We start from the raw sequence: 11,243 nt of genomic DNA on the forward strand, positions 1-11,243 counted from the left end.
CCTACGAAAGGAAATGTTGCTTACTGTACAGCCACTGCGTTCCAATGTAGGTGCTTATCAGTGCCCAAATCTGCAATTTTCAACCCATATACGGGTATGAGTGTAAAGGACTACAACAGTCTACATCTTGATTTGTGCTTACTCATGTGTGATCCATGAACCAGGTGATGCCAGACTTTTGCACCAGGTGAGCCTGGAGCAGGTACATTCTACTGACCAAACAGTCTTATTAATGTAGATCTTGTTAAAGGCCCAGAGCTGTCAAAAACGTTATTTCTTGTGTTTTATATATATAAAGTGATGCTCTGGAATGTTTGTATAATTTCATCCAGTAGTTTTGAAAGTGGTGCTCACGAGCCAAAACAGGTCACTGTTTTTTGTGTACTACATCATCCAATTCCTATGCTATGTTACGTCCTGCAAAAAAAAAAAAAAAACTGTATACTGTATATATTTGGTATTATATGTTATGAATCCAATTCGTACAATATGTTACGAATTTGTTTTGCTTAAGATCCCGGACTGCATCTTTAATTAATCATCAATTAACCATCACTAATTCATCTAGATAATTCCAGCTGAAACGTTGTTGTAAATTGACGTGTTTTGAACATCTGTACAGTGAAAAAACGTCTGACCTTTCCTTCACTCGCTCTCTGGCTTTAAAACTGGAGAAAATTAGGTGTTATAATATTGAGGGTGTTCTTATCAACCCTTGAACATACACACACTCCCGCTAGTACACACTAGATTACTGACACTTGAGCGAACAGTGTGACGCTTCATCAGTCATTAGGTTGTGAGAGAGGTGGGTGACTCTTCCGTTATTGCCGCCCTCCACCATGTGCTAATGCAGGGTAATGATAGCCTGAAACAATGAATTATTTAATCATCAAAGACCTATATGTCGAGCAAAAGTAAACCCCCTTCTCTAGCTGGGCTTGACCACACTCCATGGAGAGTCCATTCACTGTAGGTCTTTGATGACTAAATAATCAGGAGAAGTCTAGTTCTACTAGCGTCAGTCGTTTTCTGATAAACCCGAGCATTGATTTATGCAGGAGGCTGGCTTTGATTACACGCTAACTGACATGCAGTCATCCCCAGGCCTTTGTTATTGTGGAGATGAGCAGCGAACACACCCCCTTGTGTGTTGTTTTAATCCGCCTTGATACTTTCCTCTCTTTTAGAAATAGCTTTCATGGAAATTCACATCTATTAAATAGACTTATAGAGTCTTAATAAAATCCCAGTAGAGAAAACCCACTGGACACAAACTGGTTCAATGAATGCTTTTTTCAAAATATTTCATCAAAGAAATATACTTGATTACAATGTATCAACGAGAATATATCAAAATGTTGCCATCTCCATTTTTCTACCACAATGCAAAATATGCCTAAAGGTTTTGCAGGTTTCCTTTTTTAATAATAATAATAATATGCCATTTAGCAGACGCTTTTATCCAAAGCAATTTACAGTCATGTCCGCATAAATTTTTACGTATGGGTGGTCCCGGGGATCGAACCCACTACCCTGGCGTTACAAGCACCATGCTCTACCAATTGAGCTACAGAGGACGACATGCTAAAGTTACAGTACCTGCTCACTCATTGTATATTATATATCTATCCATATGAGATGCCAGTTAATCAGAGGCACGAGACACAGAGAGAGAGTTAGAGAGAGAGAGAGAGAGAGAGAGAGAGAGAGAGAGAGAAAAGACAAACTCTGATTGTCTGTCTTGCTTCATGGTGGTTAGTTGATGTCCAGGCCCAGGTGACCCCTGGTCGTTTGGTTGGTGTTCTGGCATCAGATGCTGTGACAGAGACAACTCAATTAAAGCCCCTCTCTGTCAGGCCTGGGGGGTTCTAGCCCGGCTGTCTGCCTGTCTGCCTGTCTCTCTTTTCTGCCTGCCTGTAGGCTACAACAGACAGACGGACAGACACGCTGCTGCCTTAATGAAAGCCAGACCCTCCTCAGGGAAGCAAACATTGCTTTACACAAAATACTTTAGTGAAAAAAATGTTTATTATTCTTCCAGAGACTTTCACACTAAGAAAATAATAAAATGAGTTTGGGGAATGTTCCTGCAGGCCTAACGCGCTCACTCGATAGAGGCACCTTCCATTAAATGATGCTGGGATTTTCATCTTCTCCAATTTTCTGACCCCCCCAGTCCCCCTCCTTTTCCTCAATCCATCCACCCCTCCACTCATCTGTCCATCCACTTGGGTGGCGGACGCCCAGTGGTCTCAGCCGGCCACAGTGTCAGAGGGGAGGGCCTGTCTTTCAGTGTCAGGATACAGCCGTGTCGGGGATCCGTTGATCCACACTGAGGCCCATACACAGCACTGCAGAGCCCCAGGCCTCCCAGCCCAGGCCCACGGTGGGCCGCTGCCCCCTGCCTGGCTCTATTATCACAGGTGGGCCGTCGGTCGCCACCACCCTGCCCATTCTCTCCTCAGCTCAGGAGGGGCGGTCAGTAGGTCTTGGGCCCAATACATATGCCTGGACAAGGGGGTTAGGCCCCAGTACACAGCCTGTTGGAAGGGGATAGGGCCCCAACATTGCCTATTGAAGGGGTGGTGATGGTGGTGGAGGAGGGTGAGGAGTCGAGTCGTGGAGGATCAAAGATAAATCCCCCAGATGGACGTGTGGGGAAAGAACAGACAATTAGTGATCTGTGGAGAGTGATGAAAGGGTGAGGCTGTCACTCAGCAAGCTGGCAGCTTCTCACCATTTCTCAGCAGGCTGCTGGACAGGCAGGAGGGGCCTCAGGAGATCAGAAAATGGCCCTCGTTGTTTCTCCCTCCATTTTCCACAGGAGGAGGAGAGGAGAGACAAACCTCAAGTGGGTGGCCAGGAAACGGGGGCCAGAGGCTTCAATGGTGGAGCGGGAGAAACCAGCCAACACACACCGGGCCCATCACACACACACACACACACACACACACACACACATACACACTGTACTGCTAGCCACACCAACCGCTAACCCAGATTGGAGAGGATGCCCACAGAAACCTGGTGCATTAGGAGCTCAGCGCCTCAGGAAATAATAATGAATATGGAATTATATATGTGCAAATACAGCCAGATGTAAAGGTGGGAAAAACCAGGAGCAGATGTTGATTAAGGGGGCAAAACAATGGGTCTGAACTCTGAGGACTCGGAGGACCGAGCGTGCCCTCCAAACGTGAAATCCAATCCACCTCGGCGTATAATCATATATATCGCCTCTCGTAATTAGGGAGGTATGGAGCAGAGTTCTGCAGCTGCTGGGAAAGTTTTAGGAGCTGGCTAGACACAACACCCACCAATTAGACATAGGTTTCAGACAGAGAGGAAACCACATGTCTGTCACACAACTATACATATATATACATATACACTACCGGTCAAATGTTTTAGAACACCTACTCATTCAAGTGTTTTTCTTTATTTATTTTACTATTTTCTACATTGTAGAATAATAGTGAAGACATCAAAACTATGAAATAACACATATGGAATCACGTAGTAACCAAAAAAGTGTTAAATAAATCAAAATATTATTTTATATTTGACATTCTTCAAATAGCCACCCTTTGCCTTGAGACATGGGGCGGCGCACAATTGGCCCAGCGTCGTCCAAGGTAGGGGAGGGTTTGGCCGGCAGGGATGGCGTTTGCAATGCCAGGGTTGTGGGTTCGATTCCCATGGGGGGCCAGTATGAAAAAAATAATGTATGCACTCACTAACTGTAAGTCGCTCTGGATAAGAGCGTCTGCTAAATGACTAAAATGTAAATGTAATGACAGCTTTGCACACTCTTGGCATTCTCTCAACCAGCTTCACCTGGAATGCTTTTCCAACAGTCTTGAAGGAGTTCCCACATATGCTGAGCACTTGTTGGTTGCTTTTCCTTCACTCTGCGGTCCAACTCATCCCAAACCATCTCAATTGGGTTGAGGTCGGGGCATTGTTGAGGACAGGTCATCTGATGCAGCACTCCATCACTCTCCTTCTTGGTCAAATAGCCCTTACACAGCCTGGAGGTGTGTTGGGTCATTGTCCTGTTGAAAAACAAATGATAGTCCCACTAAGCCCAAACCAAATGGGATGGTGTATCGCTGCAGAATGCTGTGGTAGCCATGCTGGTTAAGTGTGCCTTGAATTCTAAATAAATCCCAGACAGTGTCACCAGCAAAGCACCCCCTCACCATAACACCTCCTCCTCCATGCTTTACGGTGGGAAATACACATGCAGAGATCATTCATTCACCCACACCGCGTCTCACAAAGACACGGCGGTTGGAACCAAAAGTCTCCAATTTGGACTCCAGACCAAAGGACAAATTTCCACCGATCTAATGTCCATTGCTCATGTTACTTGGCCCAAGCAAGTCTCTTCTTCTTATTGGTGTCCTTTAGTAGTGGTTTCTTTGCAGCAATTCGACCATGAAGGTCTGATTCACACAGTCTCCTCTGAACAGTTGATGTTGAGATGTGTCTGTTACTTGAACTCAGTGAAGCATTTATTTGGGCTGCAATTTCTGAGGCTGGTAACTCTAATGAACTTATCCTCTGCAGCAGAGGTAACTCTGGGTCTTCCATTCCTGTGGCAGTCCTCATGAGATGTCTATGTCTATTTGATAAGTCAAATACTATTTTCCCACATAAGACCGTAGCTAAACGTTTTGGAAAGAGTTTATCTATAGTGAAAGGGCTCAATTTAAAAAAAATAACTCAGAATAATATTACATTACAGTAAATATATTATAGTAAATATTATATTATAGTATAATAATAATAATAGACTAAATATGCAGTCTCCCCAGCCATCTCATACAACTAAAGTTAGTTCTCAAAAGGTGAATTTCTGAGAGTAGCCGATATAGGAGTACATTTTGAACGCGCTGTTTGGCCTGTGGGAGCCACCGTAGTTCCTTGTTATATTCCAAGATGGCGCTCCCTATGAGGGTTAACGTGAAATATCTCCTTCAATTAATTCAAAAGCATCATTCTCCAAAAAGATTATTCTGCGCTGGACAATGTGCGGACAGAAAGGTATGTTTCAAATGCACATTTACTGTATGCTCATTGGTTATTGTACTCCTTGTATATAGCCTCGTTATTTTATTGTGTTACTATTTCCTTTTGTAATTAGCAAATTGTTCTTACTTTTTAACTCTGAATTGTTGGGAAATGGCTCGTAAGTAAGCATTTCACAGGTCTACTACACGTTTTGTGTTCGGCGCATGTGACAAATCCAATTTGATTTGATATTGTGCTTAGACCAGGAGAAAACCGTAGGACGCTAATGTTGTTGACAGTTCAGGTTCATGAAACCATGCTAGTTGATGCAAGGCTTGCTGACATTATCTTGGTGGGAAAATGCATGGTTTATAACGAAAACGATTTAATGTATTATTAATTCAATGTTAGTGCTATAATAATGTGATTTGTATAATTTGTTTAATAGTTCTATAATAGCAGCTAGTAGTTGCCTACTATTATTTGCCTAGTAGTAAAGCATTGAGATTATGAGCAATGTGGCTGTGTAGTATTATCCTGCCATTGTCATATTTGATACAAAGGTGCTCCACCACACGCCATTCATCCCGAACTGCTTCAATCTACCTTTTTAATCCATCACTCTTGAATTTCCTATAAATCTAAAAAAAAAAAAATCTATTTTTTTGTCTGTATCCTGTAATTCAGCTTTTAGCTGCGAATGTGCACAATATCAAATAAACCTAACTACTAAACACCTTACTACTAAATGAATAGCCCATTTAAGTATTTGCTAGAATGGTGGTCACCAACCCTGGTCATGCAGGATTTTGTTCTAACTCACCACTAATGAAATCAAACAGCAAGCCCGCATGTGTATTAGTACTGGGCTGGAACAAAAGCCTGCACGCTGAGTAGGCTATTGAGTAAGGCCATATGTGAAATGCTCAGCAGTTGATATAGACTAGTGCTTTAGACTGCTGTTTCATTAGGAAATGTGTCCTCGAATCTAATCTCCTTAAAATGTGTAATTTATTCTACTATTTTCAGTTAGGCTGCACCCTTGACTTGCCCGGACAAGGTAATGGAGTGTTAAATCCAACAACAATCCGGTAACAATAGTTTGTGCTTTTTGGCACAGTAAGGACGCTAATTATTGAGCCATGTTTTGTGTTACGACCAAGTTATTTATTTTTGTAACTGATGTACGAGCTGTGCGCCTTAATGAGTGCCTAGTAGTGCTGAGGAACGGAATGCGCGCTCACCGCTGGTGCGTCTGTGTTTTGTTAAGGCGAAGTCTCTCGAGACGTTGGAGAGGTGTGTGCGCGCCTAGGCGGGAGGCTAGATGGAAGTGGAGGAACCGAAAGCATCACAGCAGTGCTTCATTACCAGAAATAAAGTCAGTAATGAAGTGTTGGTTTTCATTTGATTAAATCTTCTCGAAATGTGGACGGCAGAGCGCAAACCCGGGTACACAATGCTCCGAGGTGTGATGTGCGTCAAGACGTTGAGCTCGAAAAAGTGTGTTAAATCGCTGAACCTCTGCAGACCAATAGAGAGATTAACTATAACCTGTCACTGATCTAGAGCAGACCAGGAAATTTGACATGGCGTTTTATAAATCTGACTCATTTTAACACATTTTGTAGCCATATTTTCTAGATGTAGCCTAGCCATATTTTATTGGTAACCTATCCAAACATACCAGTTATTGTGGGATAGTTTAACTATTGTGCTTATACAGCTCCTTCAGTCAACAAGGTCATCGTGTAAAATAATGGAACCTGTAAATACGAAGGTCGTCCTCATCTGTAAAGTTGATGTTAAAACTCAGTGAACTAGGGCTGGATTCAATCCGTATTGTTGAAGTGTAGGTGAAGATCTGTATTCTAGCTTGATTGACAGTTAAAGGCAATGTTCCTGCGTTCGCGGAGACTGCATCCATGGGAAACGGTGTACATGTCAACTCGTTTGGAAATTAAGTTTACATTTTAACGTGAATAGTTAAATGTATCAGCGCAGAGTTAAAGAAAATGTGCTATGTACATTTTTGGGAGACCTGACCAAATTCACATATAAATGTGAGTTATAAATTTGTCATTGAAAGCAAATCTAAAAAGCGGTAGATCTGTTCTGTGTGCTATTTCTATGCTTCCTGTTCTTAAGTTTAGTTTTTGCATCTTTTTTACTTTGGGTTTTGTACACCATCTGAAAATACAATATTTTTGGTTATTGAAAGGATATTTCACAGCAGTTTAGATGGTAGAAGAATTCTCTACACTTGCTTGATTTGTCACATAAAGTGAAATTAGGCGAACTATTAGAATTCTAGCAACCAGGAAATGGTGGAGAGATTTCTGCATATTGCACCTTTTTAAGTATTTTGCAACATGAGATTGTGGGCAGTTGATGCACTTGAATGTACAACTGGCCAGAGAAGGCCATAATGGTGAATCTATTTTAGGCCAGGGTGTGGTGTAGGCAGAACTGATATTACATCAGTTGTTAGGGGCAGAGAGCGAGTAACCTGAGTGCAGACTTGTGGCAGCCATGATTCCTCCTAGCACTGTGTAACATGGTGCTCCCTCCTTTCCTCTCTGTCTGCTCCTTAACTCGCCTGTGCTCCTAATGGCTGATATCAGTCATCTCAACCCCACGCTCCAGGAAGAAGGAAGCGAGTTCTAATTCGCCTCTGCTCTGCTCAGTTCCAAGTTCACTCACTGTGGTGTCAGCTAAAACCATTAGAACAGCTCCCCAGCCCCACACAGGAGGGAACAGGGAAACATAATGGACTTCAAGTTGAGTACATTCATTAATTGCTCTCTTTATTTTCAACTGTCAGAAAAGCCCACTATTTCTCACTGGTCTCCTCCATACTGGATAATTAGGTGTGTCAAAGGACTGCTAGTCCCGCCAATGCTTTGCAAATCAGCCATTTGTCCAAACTTCCCCCGAATGTCAGCATTTAATTTTTTTCTACGTACCTAAACTGAATTACAGAATAAGTCTGTCTCTAATGTGTCTATGTTAATACCCAGGGAGCCTTAAAAGCTTCTTAATCCCATGTCTTAATCTGTGGAGACCCAGACGTTGGACAGAAGGTCTGATGGTTTTAATTAAATGTACCAAGTATCTGGTATCGTGCTTTTGGGCCACACTCAAGTCAACAGACGCTGCGTGTGTGTCTATTTCCTGGCGGAGGTTGGCCTTGGCCTGAGTGTTACCATCATTATAGATTGAATAATTTATGAAGTGTCTCCAGGTTCTTTTTGGTGTGCTTATGGTATTATTATTTCCACTTTCTGACTTTGCCCCCCATTCTGTGGAGTAAAATGTAAACAACACCACTGTTAACTCATTCAGCAATTAAATATTTTTATAGACCCATTTTAAAACACCTCATTTATACAATTTCTTGATTTGTCCATGGTGTGCCCAACAAAGCTGTTTATGTATTGGGTTAGCTTGGCCTGGGCCGTAGTGGAAGCTGTATCGGGTTAGCTAGACCTGAGCCGAAGCTGTATCAGGTTAGCTAGACCTGAGCCGAAGCTGCATCGGCTTAGCTAGGCCTGAGCTTTAGCTCTGGATATATTCGGTAGGCATAAAGCTAGGTCTGAGCTCAGACCATAGCCATAGCTTTGATTTGGGGTAATCCTGGGACATAGCTGCATGGGCCCCGTGTAGCTCAGTTGGTAGAGCATGGCGCTTGCAACGCCAGGGTTGTGGGTTCGTTTCCCATGGGGGGTCAGTATGAAATTGTATGCACTCACTAACTGTAAGTTGCTCTGGATAAGAGCGTCTGCTAAATGACTAAAATGTAAATGTTAGTCCTGAGCTTTAGCTGGAGCTCTGTATTGGGGTAGTCCTGGGCCGGGCTGCCTCCTGGTTATTTTTGGAGTGCTGTCGGTCTCTGTCTGCGGGGAGCGCTGTTTTTGAAGGGCCTCCAGTCCCATTAATCAGCCGGGGGACCCCACGGTGTGAGCGGGCCCCGTTCCCTGGCCCGCCTCACTGCCGCATTCTGTTCCTCTCTCCCCTCTCCTCCCCGCTCTCTGCACAGTATGAAGCACAGAGGAACCTCATCAATCTCACCTGTCCCACACGTCAACCACAGATTTAATCAAACGCTCCGTTTGGGCCCCCCGCTTCTCCATCCATACCCCTCACAACCCCTTTTTAGAGAGAAAAATAATCTCTCTCTCACCCAGACCTACCTTCTTTCCCTCTCGGGCTTCTACGTTGCTCTCTCTTTCGCTCTGTTGCTTTTTCTAATTTCTTGCTCTTTCATTCTACCCCTGTGTTTTCTCTGTGGTCATTCACACTTTTTCAAGCTGGAGTGTGATCTGATAGAGGCTATACACACACACACTGCCCTATCACCCTCTACATTAAACACCATTTCCTGCTCAATAGCTCACTGAAGTGGGGCTCTGTTGGTCACCTGCTTTAACTGGTCCCTATGCGAGAGAGGGATGGAGAGTGAGACGAAGGAGGTGGTGGTGGTAGCTGCAGGAGCGGCAGGACCGAGGCCTGTTTTAGAGGTTGGTTCAGCATGGTTTCTGTGTTAATGGAGTGCCTGGTGTGAGGGGGACAGAGGGGGAACACTGGACCCTGTGTGTCTCTCAGTGGGAGAGCGAGGGGACTCAGGCGGACGGACACAAGGACCAGAGGGGATCTAATCCCCACCGCTTAGGCCCAGCTCGGTCCTTCCCATGCTGGATCGGATCTGGTCCCAAGGAGGGGCTGATGGTACCCCGTGGAGGTGGCCGGTGCCCCCAGTGGAGACTCTGAGAAGTGTTGCAATTGGCATGCTGGAGTGGTGGCCGCTGCAGGGGCCGGTCCTCTGGAAGCCCTGTGAGGGGGATGTCAGTGAGCAACTCTCATATGATGTATGAGGAGAAAAGCCCTGAAGAAAATCACACTGTTTCTCAGCGTCTTACCCAATTGACAATCAAACTACTCCGGTGATTTATGGTGTTAGCTGGCTGGACACCGACTTAGACAGACAGGCTGCAAGTCAGCAGACAGTCAACTCAACTGAGATTGGAAGTCTAGCCTAGATCAAGAAGCTCAAGCAATGCTCAAGCAATGTAGCCTACCCAACATGCTTGGAGGACTGTTAGGAAAACAGACGTTTCTTTTTGTGGCAACTTGGAGGACTTCCCTTTTGAAATGCCTTTTGAGAGCACAATCCTTCATTCAATGAAAAATAATTTCACTCTGTCCTTGCAGATCCTCCCATTGTATAGCAATATATTTGTCATATTTTACACATTCCAGTGGAAAGATGTTACAGTACTTTACACTCAATTAATAAGGATTTCTGGCATTCCTCTTTGTCCATATGCTGTGATCCACATGTGGTCTGGGGGAAACTAGGAGGAGAATTTGGAAAGAGGAGAGTTGTGCTGTTCCAGTGAATTTAGGCCAGTGGTCTTCTCTGGACAAGTAAGTCATAATAAAGAAAACACACTGTTGTTTTTCTAACTAACTGAATCTGTTCCAAAACTTCCAATCGATGATTGTTGATGTTTTTCTGCATTTCTGTGTAATATCATTAGTGTGGTTTTGATGTCGATGTGATTCACTTTTTCCATCTGTGATGAGTTCTGTCATATTCCTGCTGCGCACACACACACAACCTCCATCCCTCCCTCACACTGTTTCTTTCCATAATTATCTTACATACACACACACACACACGTGTTATGAGCGCTAGTCACACTCACACAGTGTGTAATGTATTCACCATATGCTAGATGTGGATGAAGAAACCTTTTGTCACCTAGGCTACGCTGTGGTAGGACAGCATCGTGCCCCTCATAGTAAAATATGCAGAGAGAGCACCCAAAGTTACCGATGCTGCTACCTGTCATCAACAGGCCCACAACGGGTGGGAGAGATGGAGAGACACAATGAGAGAGAGAATTCACATTTTCACATTTACATTTTAGTCATTTAGCAGACGCTCTTATCCAGAGCGACTTACAGTTAGTGAGTGCATACATAAAAATAAAAACAATTATCATACTGGTCCCCCGTGGGAAACGAACCCACAACCCTGGTGTTGCAAACGCCATGCTCTACCAACTGAGCTACACGGGAATAGCATCTGGTCGTTTCAGTTCCTCAAATAACACCGCTTTCACGTTCAATATTTGCCTTATAATTACCCCAATACTGTCGCGTTGTCAACATTTATCATACTTTCCTACTTATCTTAATGTCTTTCCTCATAACTGTAGTGG

The 11,243-nt window shown here is 43.8% G+C and overlaps 1 protein-coding gene across 1 annotated transcript in view; it reads left to right on the forward strand.

Moving 5' to 3' along the window:
* The first annotated feature begins 4,943 nt into the window (after positions 1–4,943).
* wars2 (tryptophanyl tRNA synthetase 2, mitochondrial) overlaps positions 4,944–11,243 on the forward strand; it is a 12,637-nt gene continuing 6,337 nt past the window's right edge. The window contains exon 1 of the mRNA XM_084179379.1: positions 4,944–5,052. Within this exon, the coding sequence (XP_084035505.1) occupies positions 4,948–5,052 (105 nt within the window). The 5' untranslated portion in view covers positions 4,944–4,947. The remainder of the gene's footprint in view (positions 5,053–11,243) is intronic.

This window comes from Coregonus lavaretus, assembly GCF_964263955.1.
Source record: "Coregonus lavaretus genome assembly, chromosome: 16".
Classification (NCBI taxonomy): Eukaryota; Metazoa; Chordata; class Actinopteri; order Salmoniformes; family Salmonidae; genus Coregonus; species Coregonus lavaretus.